Source organism: Anopheles merus, chromosome 2L (assembly GCF_017562075.2).
Source record: "Anopheles merus strain MAF chromosome 2L, AmerM5.1, whole genome shotgun sequence".
Taxonomy (NCBI): domain Eukaryota; kingdom Metazoa; phylum Arthropoda; class Insecta; order Diptera; family Culicidae; genus Anopheles; species Anopheles merus.
In genome coordinates, this window is record NC_054083.1 from 54,173,624 (window position 1) to 54,195,651 (window position 22,028).

Here is a 22,028-nt window from a genome sequence, read left to right on the forward strand (position 1 = left end):
CAAATGTTTGCAGATCGCAAAATCAGGAGGAGAGGACGTTATAGCTTACGCCTGCAAAGTAAACCGAGCATGCGAGAATTTCGAGTTGGCTGGAATGAGCGAAAACCAATTTAAATGCCTTATATTTGCATGTGGTTTAAAGAACGAGGCTGACGCAGACATGCGAACGAGGCTGTTAGCAGAAATTGAGCGACGGAGTGATCTAACACTTGAGCAATTGGCAGCTGAGTGTCAGCGTATCGCCAGCTTAAAGAATGATAGCAACATGATAGCGTCGGGCAGTGAAGAGCAAGTGTTAGCAATTCGAAGAACAAGCCATAACTCATCAACACGTCACATTCAGCATGATCAGAATGCACAGCATAAAGTATCTTCATCAGAAAATCAACCATCTAATCCATGCTGGTTGTGTGGAGCGTATCATTGGTCACGCGATTGCACATATAAAACGCATAAATGCCGCAATTGCAACCGCATCGGACACCGCGAGGGGTACTGTCAAGAGCCTCATCAGCGAGGGGGACGACGCGGTTTTCGTAGAAGGTCACAAGTGAGCGTCGTAGCCATTAACGTATGCAGAGCTGTAGGAAAGCGTAAATATGTTGACCTTACCATTGGGGGCGTGTCGGCCAAACTTCAGTTGGATACAGGATCCGACATAACGATCATCGATCGGCAACAGTGGCAACGCATCGGGAAACCGCCCTTGAGTCAACCTAAAGTTCGAGTGAGAACAGCTACAGGCGATAGTTTTACTCTATGCGGCGAATTTCGAGCAAATGTTACGATAAGGAGCGTCACGAAGCTGGCTACGATCCGAGTGGCAGAGGCGAACATTTTGCTGCTTGGAGTGGACTTGATTGATCTATTCAACCTGGCAACAGTGCCGATGGACAGTTTTTGCAGTCAAATCTCAACCCAGCCCACATTGAATGCACAGCAAGTCAATTCATCGGAGCCAAAGGTGCGCAAGCTAAGTAAAGAAGGATGGCCACCAAATGCATCTCTTGAGTCAAGCTCAGCACACTCTTGCCAGCAGAAGAAATCGTTTCCTTCGGAGGACAAATGCATGTTACTTGGGGAGCAACGGGTCATGCCGCAAAAGCTTCAATTACGTGATTGGGCCCAAATGCGGCAAGGACACCCCGGCACCGTACAAATGAAGGATTTAGCGAGGAAATCTGTGTACTGGAAACCTCTCGGCAGCGACAGTGCAGACATCCCGAGCACTTGTCAATCTGGTACAGCTACAACCATATACTCACTACATTCAGCTTTGTTCTGCCCCTTCGAATCCATCTAAACCAGTAGCTAGGGAGCAAATGTCAATTTAGCCCCAGGAGCAGTAACATTGAGCTGGTACATTCACCACGCCGCTCTTCTATGCCTAGAAGAATTGCGCGTAGGTTCGACGAGTACCAGCTCTAATTAAAAGGGGGAGATGTTGTGGTCCGATCAGACTTAGCCTTTCTGTCCACCTGGGTGTGCCACTCACCGACAGCAGTCGACGGCTGTCTTATGATGTGTGCGTGAGTTCCCGGGTCGCTGACCAGAGAAGCAAAAGGAGAGGATAAGGGAGCGAAGAGAGAGAGCAGCAACATTCGTGCGGCTGAGCTAGGGCAGATAGGATTGAACACGGGCCCGTGGATTAAGATTGTATAATTAGGGAATAAAGTTTTTATATGTTATGTCGATGCAAAGTGAATCGTCTTCGCCGTTGTAATTACGTCCATGCATACGAACATAAAAGATACATTTGTAACATGTTTCCTAGACAGAATAACTTTTTCCATATGTTGTGTTCGGATAGTGTTATTGTGACGCGAACACAATTATCACATTTTAATCTTATATATGTATAAGATATATATTATATATATTATTTTAATAGAACTGTGAACGGCTTATTAGCACTATGTGTAGGGTTCATGATAGAACTTGAAGGTTTGTTAAGAACGTGTACCGAACTAGGTTTACAGCTTTTTAATGCATGACATCGGTATAAGGTGGCTCTTGTGTGTGTCAAAGTGTCAATGACAGACGCCGCCTCGTGGTTTGTGCTCCAGTTTGGTGATGTAAGATCAGATCCGGATTCGTTAATGTTGGGAGCCACCCTGTACAAGCCTTGACAGAGTTCGTCATGCGCCCGATGTTAGGCGACCGTATGCGTGAAAGCACGATCGACGCTCTTCGGGATAGAGAGATCGCTCTCTTCTCTCCCGACCGGCTAAGGCAAAGGACGTATCGTTTGGTCCGTGTGTAAAATATTACATTATATTAATAAAAGTTATTGTTGTAGATCGAAGATACAAAAGTGGCGACGAGAATAATTCTGGCGAGCTGTTTCCCGTGATTTTATCGATTTTGATTTCTATTTTACCCGTTTTCTGTGTAAACGGAGGATCCGTGTCTTTGACCTGATGGAACGAAATGGTGAACCATCGCCATCGCGGAGCAGCCATGACCCAAGCCAGCGAACCGTCACCAATTTACCGTTGGACACGAATGCCTTCATCCAAGACATATTTAAGCAGCAGCAGGAAATTCTTCATCAGCAACAACAGTCCTTTTTGCAACAGCAGGAGCAGCTAATTACTAAAGTGCTAGCTTCAATTGGATCGCGACAACATGTGGGAAATGAACACATTATTGATGCCCTAGCAAAACACATACAAGAGTTCCACTATGATCCGGAGGATGCTGTTACATTCAGTGCTTGGTTTGCGCGATACGAAGATCTCTTCGAAAGGGATGCGGAACGTCTGGACGATGCCGCGCGAGTGCGTCTTTTGTTGCGGAAGCTGGGTGCAGCGGAACACGAGCGATATGTAAGTCACATTCTTCCAGCTAAACTAAATGATTTCGATTTTAGATCGACGACTGGCAAGCTGAGAAAATTATTCGATTCTCCTGAATCCGTCATCGCCAAACGGTACCGATGCTTGCAGATGTGTAAATTGCAGGAAGAAGACTACATGACTTACTCGTGCCGCGTGAACAAGGCTGTTATAGAATCCGAGCTGGGAAAGTTATCCGAAGAGGAACTAAAATGTCTAATTTTTGTATGTGGTCTGAAAGACGACAGTTATTCCGAGATTTGCATAAGGCTCCTAAATCGACTAGAGGAGAAAAGCGATAAAACGGTAACGGATATGGCAGAAGAGTGTAAACGGATGGTGAACTTGAAGCGTGATACGGCAATGATAGGCGAGGGAGAGAAGAGTGTGAGCATCGTTCGTGGATCCCGTGAGAAATACCCTAAGAAGGAGCACCAAGCGTGGAAACAGTCGAATAAGCCAAATGCAATAAAATGCTGGCTGTGTGGCGGAGGGCACCATGCGCGAAAGTGTTTCCACAAGTCCTATAAGTGCAATAATTGCCATAGATACGGACACAAGGAAGGGTACTGCGAGTCAGCTATGAGATGGGCCAATGGAAAGAAGCGATGCGTGAAATCGGTGATCGTGAACAGGGTGAATAGTGCTAGCCGTGGCCGTGTAAATTTATTTTTGAATAACACCCAGATCCCGATGATGGTAGATACCGGAGCCGATATAAGCATAATTTCGAGCAAGCAGTGGCACGCAATCGGTAGCCCTGCATTAATTCCTGCAAGCGTGAAAGCGAGGACGGCGTCTGGTGATCCTTTACACATTTTGGGCGAGTTCCAATGTGATATAACAATTGGCCAGCAGTGCAAGCGTTTTACAATACGGGTGACAGAAGCTGACCTAATGTTGCTGGGAGCGGATTTAATGGACACATTTGGTCTTTGGAATGTTCCTTTGGCATCAATATGCAGTGAGATAAATGTCGTAGAAGCAAGCGAGAATACGAAGACCCTGCAAAAAGTTTTTCCTGCATTATTTTCGTCGAAGCTAGGGCGATGTACGAAAGGTTGTGTGAAGTTGATGCTGAAAGAAGGAGTGACACCAGTGTTCAGACCCAAGCGACCAGTAGCGTATGCGATGTTGCAAGCAGTCGACGATGAGCTTCTGAGGCTGGAAAATGATGGCATTATTACACGAGTGGAATATTCGGATTGGGCAGCACCCATTGTAGTGGTACGCAAGGCGAATGGAACCATCAGGATCTGCGGAGATTATTCAACGGGTTTGAATAATGCTCTAATGGCGCACCAGTACCCACTGCCATTACCCGAGGAAATTTTTTCCAACTTGAGTAATTGTGTTGTGTTTAGCCAGATTGACCTCTCTGATGCATTTTTGCAGGTGGAGGTAGATGAAAATCATCGCGGACTTTTAACGGTCAACACGCATCGAGGTTTATTCCGATATAACCGTTTACCACCCGGAGTCAAGGCAGCGCCGGGAGCGTTCCAGCAGTTAATCGACACAATGTTAGCTGGCTTGGATGGTGTCGCAGCATATATGGACGACATCGTAGTTGGAGGCAAGGACATGGCAACCCATAATGGCAACCTGCGAGCGGTTTTGGAGAAGCTGCAAGAGTATGGATTTACCATACGCGCAAGTAAGTGCAATTTTTATAAATCCCAGATTAAATACTTGGGCCATCTATTAGATGGAAAAGGGTTACGTCCAGATCCGGACAAGATTAAGGCCATTTTAAAATTGCTGCCCCCTACTGATGTGCCGGGAGTGCGGTCATTCCTAGGAGCCATAAATTTTTACGGCAAATTTGTCCATAATATGCGAATGCTGCGACATCCTCTTGATGATTTGCTCAAGGAAGGAAAAGTTTTTTGCTGGACGCCACAATGTCAGCATGCCTTTGAGCAATTCAAGAAGATTTTATCTTCAGATTTGTTATTAACGCATTATAACCCACGGCTCGACATAATTGTTTCGGCAGACGCTTCATCGATTGGATTAGGAGCTACTATATCGCATAGGTGGCCGGATGGAAAGATAAAAGTAGTCCAACACGCATCGCGAGCACTTACAGCAGCTGAGCAGCGTTATAGCCAACCTGATCGTGAAGGGCTAGCGATTATTTTTGCCGTCACTAAATTTCACCGTATGCTGTTTGGACGACATTTTCTTCTACAAACAGACCATCAACCATTGCTCCGAATCTTTGGTTCGAAAAAGGGTATACCTGTATATACCGCAAACCGTCTACAGCGTTTCGCTTTGACATTACTGCTTTATGATTTTGAAATAGAGTACGTACCAACTGAGAAGTTCGGAAATGCAGATGTGCTATCCCGGTTGATGGATAAACATGAAAAACCGGAACAAGATTTTATAATTGCCAGTATTGAACTAGATAATGATGTCGGAGCCCTTGTGAAAAATGCAGCGAAGAGTTTACCGCTGGCATTTGAACATGTAGCGCGCGAGTCGCATAACGACCCTTTGCTTCAGGTCGTGTATAACTACATACAAAGTGGGTGGCCAAAGAATATAGATAATGCGGAATTGAAATACTTCTACGCGAGACGAGAGTCCCTTTCAACAATTGAGAATTGTATTTGTTTTGGAGAGCGGTTAGTGATTCCTGCGTCGCAGCGTCGGCGGGTGCTAGAAATGATTCACCGTGGTCATCCAGGAATCGATCGTATGAAAGCTATAGCACGAAGTTATGTTTATTGGCCATTGATAGACGCGGATGTTGAGAAACTTGTAAAGTTATGCAAATCGTGTGCTTTAGCAGCTAAATCGCCAATTCATAGCTCTCCAATATCATGGCCGAAAACTGATGCACCATGGCAGCGTGTTCATATAGATTACGCTGGACCTATAGATGGTGTCTACTTTCTTCTGGTGATTGATTCCTTTTCTAAGTAGCCTGAAATTATTTCGACTTCAAGTATATCCGCTAATGCAACCGTCACTATGTTGAGAGGATTGTGTGTTAGATTTGGCATGCCTAACACGATAGTGAGCGACAATGGTAGGCAGTTTACCAGTGCAATTTTTGCCGATTTTTGCAACACTAATGGAATCGAGCATATGGGCAATGGGCAAGCAGAAAGGTTTGTTGATTCCTTTAAAAGAGCGCTCAAAAAGATAAAGGTGGGGAAGGTGTCATTACAGGAAGCCTTAGATACGTTTCTCCTGACCTACAGAAGTACACCGAACAAGCAGCTAGAAGGAATGCGTACTCCAGCAGAGGTCATGTTTGAACGAAAAATCCGTACTTGCTTGGAACTGCTGCGTCCCCCAGTACAAGTTGAATCAACGAGCAGGCAGATGCCACCCAGAAAGTTCCACGTTGGTGAAACGGTTTATGCTAAGGAGTACCGTAATAATTCCTGGAGTTGGATTCCTGGTGAGATCACCAAACGGCGTGGAAACGTAATGTATGAAGTACAGAACGCAGCCGGAAAGAAGTGGCGTTCACACATCAACCAGCTACGACCACGATTGAATATCGGTACACATACTGTCCAACCAGACGCTACGGAAACTTCAATGGCTTTGAACATTTTATTGGATGAATGTCGAAGCACTGCTAGTGACAGCTTTACCTCGGCGGTGTTACCTCCTGGGATTTCTGTGCCATCGTCATCGTCATCGTCTTTAATGTCAGCGTCTTCGTCATCGTCGTATTCGTCTTCGACGTCGTCTCCATCGTCTTCATCGTCATCCCCGTCACTGTTACCTTTCATGTTACCGAAAAAGGGTATACCTGTATATACCGCAAACCGTCTACAGCGTTTCGCTTTGACATTACTGCTTTATGATTTTGAAATAGAGTACGTACCAACTGAGAAGTTCGGAAATGCAGATGTGCTATCCCGGTTGATGGATATAAAAACCGGAACAAGATTTTATAATTGCCAGTATTGAACTAGATAATGATGTCGGAGCCCTTGTGAAAAATGCAGCGAAGAGTTTACCGCTGGCATTTGAACATGTAGCGCGCGAGTCGCATAACGACCCTTTGCTTCAGGTCGTGTATAACTACATACAAAGTGGGTGGCCAAAGAATATAGATAATGTGTTGTGGGCAGCCGTGCCGACCCCTGGACTTGCCGTGGCAGTTGCGCTGCCACCGGTCAACGTCCAGGAGGACGACAGTGTGTCACGCACACTGTCGCACACACTAAGCAGCGCAAGGCTTAGTGTGTGCCGAGCGCACAGTTAGAGTGTGTTAGCGAGCCGATCGAGCAGGATCTCTCGGCAGGGGCGCTCGGTGCGGCTGGCGCGCGGCCTACGTTTTAACGTGTTTGTATTTCGTGTATATTTATTATTATTTATTATGTAAAGTTTTAATGTGTAAATAAAAGTAATAAGTGCAAAGAGCAAAGACACAACAGTGGCGACGAGGATGGGATCCTCCTGCGTAAGGGGGATCCAACAAGAACCCGCGGAACGCCATCGCGATCGGGCCCATCTCGTTTTTGCTGCATCATCGCAGCGGCCATCGCGTTGGCACCGGTCCCCGTGCTTGCGGGACACCGCGAACGGTTTGGGTCGCCACCGCCGCCAACACCGAGGCCCCCGGCTGCCGTCTCATCATTGGCGACCACATGGGCAGCCGAGCACACACTCTCGGCGACAAGGAAGGTCGTCGGGCTGCAGCCCCAGCAACGCCAGCAGCACCACAGGCGAGGTAGCTTTCCGCCTTGCTGCTGGAACATTCGGATGGGCGTCACATTCGCCCATGCTGCAGCCCAAGGTTTCACGGGTGAGGACGCATTCCACCCAGCTGCAGCAGCAGCAGTGCAATGATCCATCGGCGACGAGCAATACCGCCCGGCTCGAGCTCAGCTCATCATCGGCGAGGCACAAATTCCGCCGCGGCTCGAGCCCTGCCTCACATAACGGCGACGTAACATTCCGCCTCGGCAGCACAACAAGGATCCATCGGCGACGAGCAATACCGCCCCGGCTCGAGCTCAGCACATCATCGGCGAGGCAGCAATTCCGCCGCGGCTCGAGCCCTGCCTCTCACCACAGCGACGTGACATTCCGCCTCGGCAGCACAACAGGATCGGCAACGCACAAGTTGCATCGGCTGCAACACAGCAGCCCACATCAGTGCGAACGTTTTCACCCTGGCTGTAGTCGAACAGGCGTCGCCAATTGCGCCTCGGCTACAGCCACAATGTCCAGATGGGACGAGGTTGCATGCCGTCCCGGCTGCAGTCGAACGGGCGTCGTCAATTGCGCCCCGACTGCAGCCACAGCAAAAAGAAGGGCGATGAGCCAACGCATCGTAGGAGGGCGAGGAACAATGCCGCCCGAGTATTTTCATCTCTGCCGCCCGTCATCGAAAAAAAAAAATACATCGCTGCTGCCCTGGGGCAAGGATCATCATCATCATCGTCATCATTATCGCGGCATCATCATCATCGCGGCACCTTCATCATCGCGGCATCATCATCATCATCGTTATCATCATCGTCATCATCATCGCCGTCACACCATCGCCGCCGTCCCAGGGAGCGGCACAGCAGCAGCATTACCGCCGCGTTATCGCCATCGCGGTGTGGGTCGAGAGCAGCAGCAAGCTGCTCAGCGCGACAACATCGGGGTCCCCACATCTTGGCAGCATCGGCCGGAAGGGTGTCACCACGCCGGTATTCCCTTAGTGGAATACCCCCGCGTCGGTTCGAGCCCTTCGGTATTAAAAGGGGGAGATGTTGTGGGCAGCCGTGCCGACCCCTGGACTTGCCGTGGCAGTTGCGCTGCCACCGGTCAACGTCCAGGAGGACGACAGTGTGTCACGCACACTGTCGCACACACTAAGCAGCGCAAGGCTTAGTGTGTGCCGAGCGCACAGTTAGAGTGTGTTAGCGAGCCGATCGAGCAGGATCTCTCGGCAGGGGCGCTCGGTGCGGCTGGTGCGCGGCCACCGTACTATTATATTTTAAAGTGTATTGGTTGTTTCGTTTATGTTTTATTTATTATGTACGTAATAAGTGTTTTAATAAAAGTAAAAGTGCAAAACACAACATAATGCGGAATTGAAATACTTCTACGCGAGACGAGAGTCCCTTTCAACAATTGAGAATTGTATTTGTTTTGGAGAGCGGTTAGTGATTCCTGCGTCGCAGCGTCGGCGGGTGCTAGAAATGATTCACCGTGGTCATCCAGGAATCGATCGTATGAAAGCTATAGCACGAAGTTATGTTTATTGGCCATTGATAGACGCGGATGTTGAGAAACTTGTAAAGTTATGCAAATCGTGTGCTTTAGCAGCTAAATCGCCAATTCATAGCTCTCCAATATCATGGCCGAAAACTGATGCACCATGGCAGCGTGTTCATATAGATTACGCTGGACCTATAGATGGTGTCTACTTTCTTCTGGTGATTGATTCCTTTTCTAAGTGGCCTGAAATTATTTCGACTTCAAGTATATCCGCTAATGCAACCGTCACTATGTTGAGAGGATTGTGTGTTAGATTTGGCATGCCTAACACGATAGTGAGCGACAATGGTAGGCAGTTTACCAGTGCAATTTTTGCCGATTTTTGCAACACTAATGGAATCGAGCATATGGGCAATGGGCAAGCAGAAAGGTTTGTTGATTCCTTTAAAAGAGCGCTCAAAAAGATAAAGGTGGGGAAGGTGTCATTACAGGAAGCCTTAGATACGTTTCTCCTGACCTACAGAAGTACACCGAACAAGCAGCTAGAAGGAATGCGTACTCCAGCAGAGGTCATGTTTGAACGAAAAATCCGTACTTGCTTGGAACTGCTGCGTCCCCCAGTACAAGTTGAATCAACGAGCAGGCAGATGCCACCCAGAAAGTTCCACGTTGGTGAAACGGTTTATGCTAAGGAGTACCGTAATAATTCCTGGAGTTGGATTCCTGGTGAGATCACCAAACGGCGTGGAAACGTAATGTATGAAGTACAGAACGCAGCCGGAAAGAAGTGGCGTTCACACATCAACCAGCTACGACCACGATTGAATATCGGTACACATACTGTCCAACCAGACGCTACGGAAACTTCAATGGCTTTGAACATTTTATTGGATGAATGTCGAAGCACTGCTAGTGACAGCTTTACCTCGGCGGTGTTACCTCCTGGGATTTCTGTGCCATCGTCATCGTCATCGTCTTTAATGTCAGCGTCTTCGTCATCGTCGTATTCGTCTTCGACGTCGTCTCCATCGTCTTCATCGTCATCCCCGTCACTGTTACCTTTCATGTTACCGAAAAAGGGTATACCTGTATATACCGCAAACCGTCTACAGCGTTTCGCTTTGACATTACTGCTTTATGATTTTGAAATAGAGTACGTACCAACTGAGAAGTTCGGAAATGCAGATGTGCTATCCCGGTTGATGGATAAACATGAAAAACCGGAACAAGATTTTATAATTGCCAGTATTGAACTAGATAATGATGTCGGAGCCCTTGTGAAAAATGCAGCGAAGAGTTTACCGCTGGCATTTGAACATGTAGCGCGCGAGTCGCATAACGACCCTTTGCTTCAGGTCGTGTATAACTACATACAAAGTGGGTGGCCAAAGAATATAGATAATGCGGAATTGAAATACTTCTACGCGAGACGAGAGTCCCTTTCAACAATTGAGAATTGTATTTGTTTTGGAGAGCGGTTAGTGATTCCTGCGTCGCAGCGTCGGCGGGTGCTAGAAATGATTCACCGTGGTCATCCAGGAATCGATCGTATGAAAGCTATAGCACGAAGTTATGTTTATTGGCCATTGATAGACGCGGATGTTGAGAAACTTGTAAAGTTATGCAAATCGTGTGCTTTAGCAGCTAAATCGCCAATTCATAGCTCTCCAATATCATGGCCGAAAACTGATGCACCATGGCAGCGTGTTCATATAGATTACGCTGGACCTATAGATGGTGTCTACTTTCTTCTGGTGATTGATTCCTTTTCTAAGTGGCCTGAAATTATTTCGACTTCAAGTATATCCGCTAATGCAACCGTCACTATGTTGAGAGGATTGTGTGTTAGATTTGGCATGCCTAACACGATAGTGAGCGACAATGGTAGGCAGTTTACCAGTGCAATTTTTGCCGATTTTTGCAACACTAATGGAATCGAGCATATGGGCAATGGGCAAGCAGAAAGGTTTGTTGATTCCTTTAAAAGAGCGCTCAAAAAGATAAAGGTGGGGAAGGTGTCATTACAGGAAGCCTTAGATACGTTTCTCCTGACCTACAGAAGTACACCGAACAAGCAGCTAGAAGGAATGCGTACTCCAGCAGAGGTCATGTTTGAACGAAAAATCCGTACTTGCTTGGAACTGCTGCGTCCCCCAGTACAAGTTGAATCAACGAGCAGGCAGATGCCACCCAGAAAGTTCCACGTTGGTGAAACGGTTTATGCTAAGGAGTACCGTAATAATTCCTGGAGTTGGATTCCTGGTGAGATCACCAAACGGCGTGGAAACGTAATGTATGAAGTACAGAACGCAGCCGGAAAGAAGTGGCGTTCACACATCAACCAGCTACGACCACGATTGAATATCGGTACACATACTGTCCAACCAGACGCTACGGAAACTTCAATGGCTTTGAACATTTTATTGGATGAATGTCGAAGCACTGCTAGTGACAGCTTTACCTCGGCGGTGTTACCTCCTGGGATTTCTGTGCCATCGTCATCGTCATCGTCTTTAATGTCAGCGTCTTCGTCATCGTCGTATTCGTCTTCGACGTCGTCTCCATCGTCTTCATCGTCATCCCCGTCACTGTTACCTTTCATGTCTGAATCGTCTCCGTCCCTTTTGTTATCGTCAAATAATACGGATGTTCTAAGTTCTCCAGATTTCGCTACAGCTGACAGTGCATCATCGCCTTCACCGGTGCAGCCCCTACGTCGTTCTACGCGTGTTCGAAGATCGCCACAGTGGATGCGGTCGTACCAGAGAAATTGAAGAGGAGGGATGTTGGGAGCCACCCTGTACAAGCCTTGACAGAGTTCGTCATGCGCCCGATGTTAGGCGACCGTATGCGTGAAAGCACGATCGACGCTCTTCGGGATAGAGAGATCGCTCTCTTCTCTCCCGACCGGCTAAGGCAAAGGACGTATCGTTTGGTCCGTGTGTAAAATATTACATTATATTAATAAAAGTTATTGTTGTAGATCGAAGATACAAAAGTGGCGACGAGAATAATTCTGGCGAGCTGTTTCCCGTGATTTTATCGATTTTGATTTCTATTTTACCCGTTTTCTGTGTAAACGGAGGATCCGTGTCTTTGACCTGATGGAACGAAATGGTGAACCATCGCCATCGCGGAGCAGCCATGACCCAAGCCAGCGAACCGTCACCAATTTACCGTTGGACACGAATGCCTTCATCCAAGACATATTTAAGCAGCAGCAGGAAATTCTTCATCAGCAACAATAGTCCTTTTTGCAACAGCAGGAGCAGCTAATTACTAAAGTGCTAGCTTCAATTGGATCGCGACAACATGTGGGAAATGAACACATTATTGATGCCCTAGCAAAACACATACAAGAGTTCCACTATGATCCGGAGGATGCTGTTACATTCAGTGCTTGGTTTGCGCGATACGAAGATCTCTTCGAAAGGGATGCGGAACGTCTGGACGATGCCGCGCGAGTGCGTCTTTTGTTGCGGAAGCTGGGTGCAGCGGAACACGAGCGATATGTAAGTCACATTCTTCCAGCTAAACTAAATGATTTCGATTTTAGATCGACGACTGGCAAGCTGAGAAAATTATTCGATTCTCCTGAATCCGTCATCGCCAAACGGTACCGATGCTTGCAGATGTGTAAATTGCAGGAAGAAGACTACATGACTTACTCGTGCCGCGTGAACAAGGCTGTTATAGAATCCGAGCTGGGAAAGTTATCCGAAGAGGAACTAAAATGTCTAATTTTTGTATGTGGTCTGAAAGACGACAGTTATTCCGAGATTTGCATAAGGCTCCTAAATCGACTAGAGGAGAAAAGCGATAAAACGGTAACGGATATGGCAGAAGAGTGTAAACGGATGGTGAACTTGAAGCGTGATACGGCAATGATAGGCGAGGGAGAGAAGAGTGTGAGCATCGTTCGTGGATCCCGTGAGAAATACCCTAAGAAGGAGCACCAAGCGTGGAAACAGTCGAATAAGCCAAATGCAATAAAATGCTGGCTGTGTGGCGGAGGGCACCATGCGCGAAAGTGTTTCCACAAGTCCTATAAGTGCAATAATTGCCATAGATACGGACACAAGGAAGGGTACTGCGAGTCAGCTATGAGATGGGCCAATGGAAAGAAGCGATGCGTGAAATCGGTGATCGTGAACAGGGTGAATAGTGCTAGCCGTGGCCGTGTAAATTTATTTTTGAATAACACCCAGATCCCGATGATGGTAGATACCGGAGCCGATATAAGCATAATTTCGAGCAAGCAGTGGCACGCAATCGGTAGCCCTGCATTAATTCCTGCAAGCGTGAAAGCGAGGACGGCGTCTGGTGATCCTTTACACATTTTGGGCGAGTTCCAATGTGATATAACAATTGGCCAGCAGTGCAAGCGTTTTACAATACGGGTGACAGAAGCTGACCTAATGTTGCTGGGAGCGGATTTAATGGACATATTTGGTCTTTGGAATGTTCCTTTGGCATCAATATGCAGTGAGATAAATGTCGTAGAAGCAAGCGAGAATACGAAGACCCTGCAAAAAGTTTTTCCTGCATTATTTTCGTCGAAGCTAGGGCGATGTACGAAAGGTTGTGTGAAGTTGATGCTGAAAGAAGGAGTGACACCAGTGTTCAGACCCAAGCGACCAGTAGCGTATGCGATGTTGCAAGCAGTCGACGATGAGCTTCTGAGGCTGGAAAATGATGGCATTATTACACGAGTGGAATATTCGGATTGGGCAGCACCCATTGTAGTGGTACGCAAGGCGAATGGAACCATCAGGATCTGCGGAGATTATTCAACGGGTTTGAATAATGCTCTAATGGCGCACCAGTACCCACTGCCATTACCCGAGGAAATTTTTTCCAACTTGAGTAATTGTGTTGTGTTTAGCCAGATTGACCTCTCTGATGCATTTTTGCAGGTGGAGGTAGATGAAAATCATCGCGGACTTTTAACGGTCAACACGCATCGAGGTTTATTCCGATATAACCGTTTACCACCCGGAGTCAAGGCAGCGCCGGGAGCGTTCCAGCAGTTAATCGACACAATGTTAGCTGGCTTGGATGGTGTCGCAGCATATATGGACGACATCGTAGTTGGAGGCAAGGACATGGCAACCCATAATGGCAACCTGCGAGCGGTTTTGGAGAAGCTGCAAGAGTATGGATTTACCATACGCGCAAGTAAGTGCAATTTTCATAAATCCCAGATTAAATACTTGGGCCATCTATTAGATGGAAAAGGGTTACGTCCAGATCCGGACAAGATTAAGGCCATTTTAAAATTGCTGCCCCCTACTGATGTGCCGGGAGTGCGGTCATTCCTAGGAGCCATAAATTTTTACGGCAAATTTGTCCATAATATGCGAATGCTGCGACATCCTCTTGATGATTTGCTCAAGGAAGGAAAAGTTTTTTGCTGGACGCCACAATGTCAGCATGCCTTTGAGCAATTCAAGAAGATTTTATCTTCAGATTTGTTATTAACGCATTATAACCCACGGCTCGACATAATTGTTTCGGCAGACGCTTCATCGATTGGATTAGGAGCTACTATATCGCATAGGTGGCCGGATGGAAAGATAAAAGTAGTCCAACACGCATCGCGAGCACTTACAGCAGCTGAGCAGCGTTATAGCCAACCTGATCGTGAAGGGCTAGCGATTATTTTTGCCGTCACTAAATTTCACCGTATGCTGTTTGGACGACATTTTCTTCTACAAACAGACCATCAACCATTGCTCCGAATCTTTGGTTCGAAAAAGGGTATACCTGTATATACCGCAAACCGTCTACAGCGTTTCGCTTTGACATTACTGCTTTATGATTTTGAAATAGAGTACGTACCAACTGAGAAGTTCGGAAATGCAGATGTGCTATCCCGGTTGATGGATAAACATGAAAACCGGAACAAGATTTTATAATTGCCAGTATTGAACTAGATAATGATGTCGGAGCCCTTGTGAAAAATGCAGCGAAGAGTTTACCGCTGGCATTTGAACATGTAGCGCGCGAGTCGCATAACGACCCTTTGCTTCAGGTCGTGTATAACTACATACAAAGTGGGTGGCCAAAGAATATAGATAATGCGGAATTGAAATACTTCTACGCGAGACGAGAGTCCCTTTCAACAATTGAGAATTGTATTTGTTTTGGAGAGCGGTTAGTGATTCCTGCGTCGCAGCGTCGGCGGGTGCTAGAAATGATTCACCGTGGTCATCCAGGAATCGATCGTATGAAAGCTATAGCACGAAGTTATGTTTATTGGCCATTGATAGACGCGGATGTTGAGAAACTTGTAAAGTTATGCAAATCGTGTGCTTTAGCAGCTAAATCGCCAATTCATAGCTCTCCAATATCATGGCCGAAAACTGATGCACCATGGCAGCGTGTTCATATAGATTACGCTGGACCTATAGATGGTGTCTACTTTCTTCTGGTGATTGATTCCTTTTCTAAGTGGCCTGAAATTATTTCGACTTCAAGTATATCCGCTAATGCAACCGTCACTATGTTGAGAGGATTGTGTGTTAGATTTGGCATGCCTAACACGATAGTGAGCGACAATGGTAGGCAGTTTACCAGTGCAATTTTTGCCGATTTTTGCAACACTAATGGAATCGAGCATATGGGCAATGGGCAAGCAGAAAGGTTTGTTGATTCCTTTAAAAGAGCGCTCAAAAAGATAAAGGTGGGGAAGGTGTCATTACAGGAAGCCTTAGATACGTTTCTCCTGACCTACAGAAGTACACCGAACAAGCAGCTAGAAGGAATGCGTACTCCAGCAGAGGTCATGTTTGAACGAAAAATCCGTACTTGCTTGGAACTGCTGCGTCCCCCAGTACAAGTTGAATCAACGAGCAGGCAGATGCCACCCAGAAAGTTCCACGTTGGTGAAACGGTTTATGCTAAGGAGTACCGTAATAATTCCTGGAGTTGGATTCCTGGTGAGATCACCAAACGGCGTGGAAACGTAATGTATGAAGTACAGAACGCAGCCGGAAAGAAGTGGCGTTCACACATCAACCAGCTACGACCACGATTGAATATCGGTACACATACTGTCCAACCAGACGCTACGGAAACTTCAATGGCTTTGAACATTTTATTGGATGAATGTCGAAGCACTGCTAGTGACAGCTTTACCTCGGCGGTGTTACCTCCTGGGATTTCTGTGCCATCGTCATCGTCATCGTCTTTAATGTCAGCGTCTTCGTCATCGTCGTATTCGTCTTCGACGTCGTCTCCATCGTCTTCATCGTCATCCCCGTCACTGTTACCTTTCATGTTACCGAAAAAGGGTATACCTGTATATACCGCAAACCGTCTACAGCGTTTCGCTTTGACATTACTGCTTTATGATTTTGAAATAGAGTACGTACCAACTGAGAAGTTCGGAAATGCAGATGTGCTATCCCGGTTGATGGATAAACATGAAAAACCGGAACAAGATTTTATAATTGCCAGTATTGAACTAGATAATGATGTCGGAGCCCTTGTGAAAAATGCAGCGAAGAGTTTACCGCTGGCATTTGAACATGTAGCGCGCGAGTCGCATAACGACCCTTTGCTTCAGGTCGTGTATAACTACATACAAAGTGGGTGGCCAAAGAATATAGATAATGCGGAATTGAAATACTTCTACGCGAGACGAGAGTCCCTTTCAACAATTGAGAATTGTATTTGTTTTGGAGAGCGGTTAGTGATTCCTGCGTCGCAGCGTCGGCGGGTGCTAGAAATGATTCACCGTGGTCATCCAGGAATCGATCGTATGAAAGCTATAGCACGAAGTTATGTTTATTGGCCATTGATAGACGCGGATGTTGAGAAACTTGTAAAGTTATGCAAATCGTGTGCTTTAGCAGCTAAATCGCCAATTCATAGCTCTCCAATATCATGGCCGAAAACTGATGCACCATGGCAGCGTGTTCATATAGATTACGCTGGACCTATAGATGGTGTCTACTTTCTTCTGGTGATTGATTCCTTTTCTAAAAGGCCTGAAATTATTTCGACTTCAAGTATATCCGCTAATGCAACCGTCACTATGTTGAGAGGATTGTGTGTTAGATTTGGCATGCCTAACACGATAGTGAGCGACAATGGTAGGCAGTTTACCAGTGCAATTTTTGCCGATTTTTGCAACACTAATGGAATCGAGCATATGGGCAATGGGCAAGCAGAAAGGTTTGTTGATTCCTTTAAAAGAGCGCTCAAAAAGATAAAGGTGGGGAAGGTGTCATTACAGGAAGCCTTAGATACGTTTCTCCTGACCTACAGAAGTACACCGAACAAGCAGCTAGAAGGAATGCGTACTCCAGCAGAGGTCATGTTTGAACGAAAAATCCGTACTTGCTTGGAACTGCTGCGTCCCCCAGTACAAGTTGAATCAACGAGCAGGCAGATGCCACCCAGAAAGTTCCACGTTGGTGAAACGGTTTATGCTAAGGAGTACCGTAATAATTCCTGGAGTTGGATTCCTGGTGAGATCACCAAACGGCGTGGAAACGTAATGTATGAAGTACAGAACGCAGCCGGAAAGAAGTGGCGTTCACACATCAACCAGCTACGACCACGATTGAATATCGGTACACATACTGTCCAACCAGACGCTACGGAAACTTCAATGGCTTTGAACATTTTATTGGATGAATGTCGAAGCACTGCTAGTGACAGCTTTACCTCGGCGGTGTTACCTCCTGGGATTTCTGTGCCATCGTCATCGTCATCGTCTTTAATGTCAGCGTCTTCGTCATCGTCGTATTCGTCTTCGACGTCGTCTCCATCGTCTTCATCGTCATCCCCGTCACTGTTACCTTTTATGTCTGAATCGTCTCCGTCCCTTTTGTTATCGTCAAATAATACGGATGTTCTAAGTTCTCCAGATTTCGCTACAGCTGACAGTGCATCATCGCCTTCACCGGTGCAGCCCCTACGTCGTTCTACGCGTGTTCGAAGATCGCCACAGTGGATGCGGTCGTACCAGAGAAATTGAAGAGGAGGGATGTTGGGAGCCACCCTGTACAAGCCTTGACAGAGTTCGTCATGCGCCCGATGTTAGGCGACCGTATGCGTGAAAGCACGATCGACGCTCTTCGGGATAGAGAGATCGCTCTCTTCTCTCCCGACCGGCTAAGGCAAAGGACGTATCGTTTGGTCCGTGTGTAAAATATTACATTATATTAATAAAAGTTATTGTTGTAGATCGAAGATACAAAAGTGGCGACGAGAATAATTCTGGCGAGCTGTTTCCCGTGATTTTATCGATTTTGATTTCTATTTTACCCGTTTTCTGTGTAAACGGAGGATCCGTGTCTTTGACCTGATGGAACGAAATGGTGAACCATCGCCATCGCGGAGCAGCCATGACCCAAGCCAGCGAACCGTCACCAATTTACCGTTGGACACGAATGCCTTCATCCAAGACATATTTAAGCAGCAGCAGGAAATTCTTCATCAGCAACAACAGTCCTTTTTGCAACAGCAGGAGCAGCTAATTACTAAAGTGCTAGCTTCAATTGGATCGCGACAACATGTGGGAAATGAACACATTATTGATGCCCTAGCAAAACACATACAAGAGTTCCACTATGATCCGGAGGATGCTGTTACATTCAGTGCTTGGTTTGCGCGATACGAAGATCTCTTCGAAAGGGATGCGGAACGTCTGGACGATGCCGCGCGAGTGCGTCTTTTGTTGCGGAAGCTGGGTGCAGCGGAACACGAGCGATATGTAAGTCACATTCTTCCAGCTAAACTAAATGATTTCGATTTTAGATCGACGACTGGCAAGCTGAGAAAATTATTCGATTCTCCTGAATCCGTCATCGCCAAACGGTACCGATGCTTGCAGATGTGTAAATTGCAGGAAGAAGACTACATGACTTACTCGTGCCGCGTGAACAAGGCTGTTATAGAATCCGAGCTGGGAAAGTTATCCGAAGAGGAACTAAAATGTCTAATTTTTGTATGTGGTCTGAAAGACGACAGTTATTCCGAGATTTGCATAAGGCTCCTAAATCGACTAGAGGAGAAAAGCGATAAAACGGTAACGGATATGGCAGAAGAGTGTAAACGGATGGTGAACTTGAAGCGTGATACGGCAATGATAGGCGAGGGAGAGAAGAGTGTGAGCATCGTTCGTGGATCCCGTGAGAAATACCCTAAGAAGGAGCACCAAGCGTGGAAACAGTCGAATAAGCCAAATGCAATAAAATGCTGGCTGTGTGGCGGAGGGCACCATGCGCGAAAGTGTTTCCACAAGTCCTATAAGTGCAATAATTGCCATAGATACGGACACAAGGAAGGGTACTGCGAGTCAGCTATGAGATGGGCCAATGGAAAGAAGCGATGCGTGAAATCGGTGATCGTGAACAGGGTGAATAGTGCTAGCCGTGGCCGTGTAAATTTATTTTTGAATAACACCCAGATCCCGATGATGGTAGATACCGGAGCCGATATAAGCATAATTTCGAGCAAGCAGTGGCACGCAATCGGTAGCCCTGCATTAATTCCTGCAAGCGTGAAAGCGAGGACGGCGTCTGGTGATCCTTTACACATTTTGGGCGAGTTCCAATGTGATATAACAATTGGCCAGCAGTGCAAGCGTTTTACAATACGGGTGACAGAAGCTGACCTAATGTTGCTGGGAGCGGATTTAATGGACACATTTGGTCTTTGGAATGTTCCTTTGGCATCAATATGCAGTGAGATAAATGTCGTAGAAGCAAGCGAGAATACGAAGACCCTGCAAAAAGTTTTTCCTGCATTATTTTCGTCGAAGCTAGGGCGATGTACGAAAGGTTGTGTGAAGTTGATGCTGAAAGAAGGAGTGACACCAGTGTTCAGACCCAAGCGACCAGTAGCGTATGCGATGTTGCAAGCAGTCGACGATGAGCTTCTGAGGCTGGAAAATGATGGCATTATTACACGAGTGGAATATTCGGATTGGGCAGCACCCATTGTAGTGGTACGCAAGGCGAATGGAACCATCAGGATCTGCGGAGATTATTCAACGGGTTTGAATAATGCTCTAATGGCGCACCAGTACCCACTGCCATTACCCGAGGAAATTTTTTCCAACTTGAGTAATTGTGTTGTGTTTAGCCAGATTGACCTCTCTGATGCATTTTTGCAGGTGGAGGTAGATGAAAATCATCGCGGACTTTTAACGGTCAACACGCATCGAGGTTTATTCCGATATAACCGTTTACCACCCGGAGTCAAGGCAGCGCCGGGAGCGTTCCAGCAGTTAATCGACACAATGTTAGCTGGCTTGGATGGTGTCGCAGCATATATGGACGACATCGTAGTTGGAGGCAAGGACATGGCAACCCATAATGGCAACCTGCGAGCGGTTTTGGAGAAGCTGCAAGAGTATGGATTTACCATACGCGCAAGTAAGTGCAATTTTTATAAATCCCAGATTAAATACTTGGGCCATCTATTAGATGGAAAAGGGTTACGTCCAGATCCGGACAAGATTAAGGCCATTTTAAAATTGCTGCCCCCTACTGATGTGCCGGGAGTGCGGTCATTCCTAGGAGCCATAAATTTTTACGGCAAATTTGTCCATAATATGCGAATGCTGCGACATCCTCTTGATGATTTGCTCAAGGAAGGAAAAGTTTTTTGCTGGACGCCACAATGTCAGCATGCCTTTGAGCAATTCAAGAAGATTTTATCTTCAGATTTGTTATTAACGCATTATAACCCACGGCTCGACATAATTGTTTCGGCAGACGCTTCATCGATTGGATTAGGAGCTACTATATCGCATAGGTGGCCGGATGGAAAGATAAAAGTAGTCCAACACGCATCGCGAGCACTTACAGCAGCTGAGCAGCGTTATAGCCAACCTGATCGTGAAGGGCTAGCGATTATTTTTGCCGTCACTAAATTTCACCGTATGCTGTTTGGACGACATTTTCTTCTACAAACAGACCATCAACCATTGCTCCGAATCTTTGGTTCGAAAAAGGGTATACCTGTATATACCGCAAACCGTCTACAGCGTTTCGCTTTGACATTACTGCTTTATGATTTTGAAATAGAGTACGTACCAACTGAGAAGTTCGGAAATGCAGATGTGCTATCCCGGTTGATGGATAAACATGAAAAACCGGAACAAGATTTTATAATTGCCAGTATTGAACTAGATAATGATGTCGGAGCCCTTGTGAAAAATGCAGCGAAGAGTTTACCGCTGGCATTTGAACATGTAGCGCGCGAGTCGCATAACGACCCTTTGCTTCAGGTCGTGTATAACTACATACAAAGTGGGTGGCCAAAGAATATAGATAATGCGGAATTGAAATACTTCTACGCGAGACGAGAGTCCCTTTCAACAATTGAGAATTGTATTTGTTTTGGAGAGCGGTTAGTGATTCCTGCGTCGCAGCGTCGGCGGGTGCTAGAAATGATTCACCGTGGTCATCCAGGAATCGATCGTATGAAAGCTATAGCACGAAGTTATGTTTATTGGCCATTGATAGACGCGGATGTTGAGAAACTTGTAAAGTTATGCAAATCGTGTGCTTTAGCAGCTAAATCGCCAATTCATAGCTCTCCAATATCATGGCCGAAAACTGATGCACCATGGCAGCGTGTTCATATAGATTACGCTGGACCTATAGATGGTGTCTACTTTCTTCTGGTGATTGATTCCTTTTCTAAGTGGCCTGAAATTATTTCGACTTCAAGTATATCCGCTAATGCAACCGTCACTATGTTGAGAGGATTGTGTGTTAGATTTGGCATGCCTAACACGATAGTGAGCGACAATGGTAGGCAGTTTACCAGTGCAATTTTTGCCGATTTTTGCAACACTAATGGAATCGAGCATATGGGCAATGGGCAAGCAGAAAGGTTTGTTGATTCCTTTAAAAGAGCGCTCAAAAGATAAAGGTGGGGAAGGTGTCATTACAGGAAGCCTTAGATACGTTTCTCCTGACCTACAGAAGTACACCGAACAAGCAGCTAGAAGGAATGCGTACTCCAGCAGAG

General features: G+C 46.4%; 3 protein-coding genes across 5 annotated transcripts; all 3 read left to right on the forward strand.

Moving 5' to 3' along the window:
* Positions 1 to 1,984: 1,984 nt before the first annotated feature.
* Positions 1,985 to 20,222, forward strand: LOC121592141 (uncharacterized protein K02A2.6-like). 3 transcript variants are annotated; one of them, XM_041913492.1, is made up of 3 exons: positions 1,989 to 4,494; positions 13,946 to 14,207; positions 20,161 to 20,222. In XM_041913492.1, exons 1-2 carry the CDS (start codon positions 2,421 to 2,423, stop codon positions 13,957 to 13,959), a joined length of 2,088 nt encoding a protein of 695 aa, XP_041769426.1. In that variant the 5' UTR covers positions 1,989 to 2,420; the 3' UTR covers positions 13,960 to 14,207; positions 20,161 to 20,222. The 3 variants fall into 3 exon arrangements, with proteins under 3 accessions (XP_041769424.1, XP_041769426.1, XP_041769427.1); XM_041913493.1 differs by lacking the exon at positions 20,161 to 20,222 and adding an exon at positions 14,550 to 14,922; XM_041913490.1 differs by lacking the exons at positions 13,946 to 14,207; positions 20,161 to 20,222 and adding an exon at positions 4,837 to 6,735 and having other exon boundaries at positions 1,985 to 4,494.
* LOC121592142 (uncharacterized protein K02A2.6-like) lies at positions 6,764 to 12,274 on the forward strand. The gene is made up of 2 exons (XM_041913494.1): positions 6,764 to 6,925; positions 8,892 to 12,274. The coding sequence occupies exon 2, from the start codon at positions 9,011 to 9,013 to the stop codon at positions 11,801 to 11,803; it is 2,793 nt and encodes a 930-aa protein (XP_041769428.1). The 5' UTR covers positions 6,764 to 6,925; positions 8,892 to 9,010; the 3' UTR covers positions 11,804 to 12,274.
* Positions 17,902 to 21,927, forward strand: LOC121592378 (uncharacterized protein K02A2.6-like). The gene is made up of 2 exons (XM_041913778.1): positions 17,902 to 20,422; positions 20,765 to 21,927. Exons 1-2 carry the CDS (start codon positions 18,349 to 18,351, stop codon positions 21,925 to 21,927), a joined length of 3,237 nt encoding a protein of 1,078 aa, XP_041769712.1. The 5' UTR covers positions 17,902 to 18,348.
* Positions 21,928 to 22,028: the final 101 nt, after the last annotated feature.

Excerpts from the sequence above, each read along its gene's own strand:
- LOC121592142 (XM_041913494.1), top strand. The coding sequence starts at position 9,011 with ATGATTCACCGTGGTCATCCAGGAATCGATCGTATGAAAGCTATAGCA.
- LOC121592141 (XM_041913490.1), top strand. The coding sequence starts at position 2,421 with ATGGAACGAAATGGTGAACCATCGCCATCGCGGAGCAGCCATGACCCA. Across the intron at positions 4,495-4,836 it reads TGGATTTACCATACGCGCAA|ACGCTTCATCGATTGGATTA; the intron begins GTAAGTGCAATT and ends TTGTTTCGGCAG.
- LOC121592378 (XM_041913778.1), top strand. The coding sequence starts at position 18,349 with ATGGAACGAAATGGTGAACCATCGCCATCGCGGAGCAGCCATGACCCA. Across the intron at positions 20,423-20,764 it reads TGGATTTACCATACGCGCAA|ACGCTTCATCGATTGGATTA; the intron begins GTAAGTGCAATT and ends TTGTTTCGGCAG.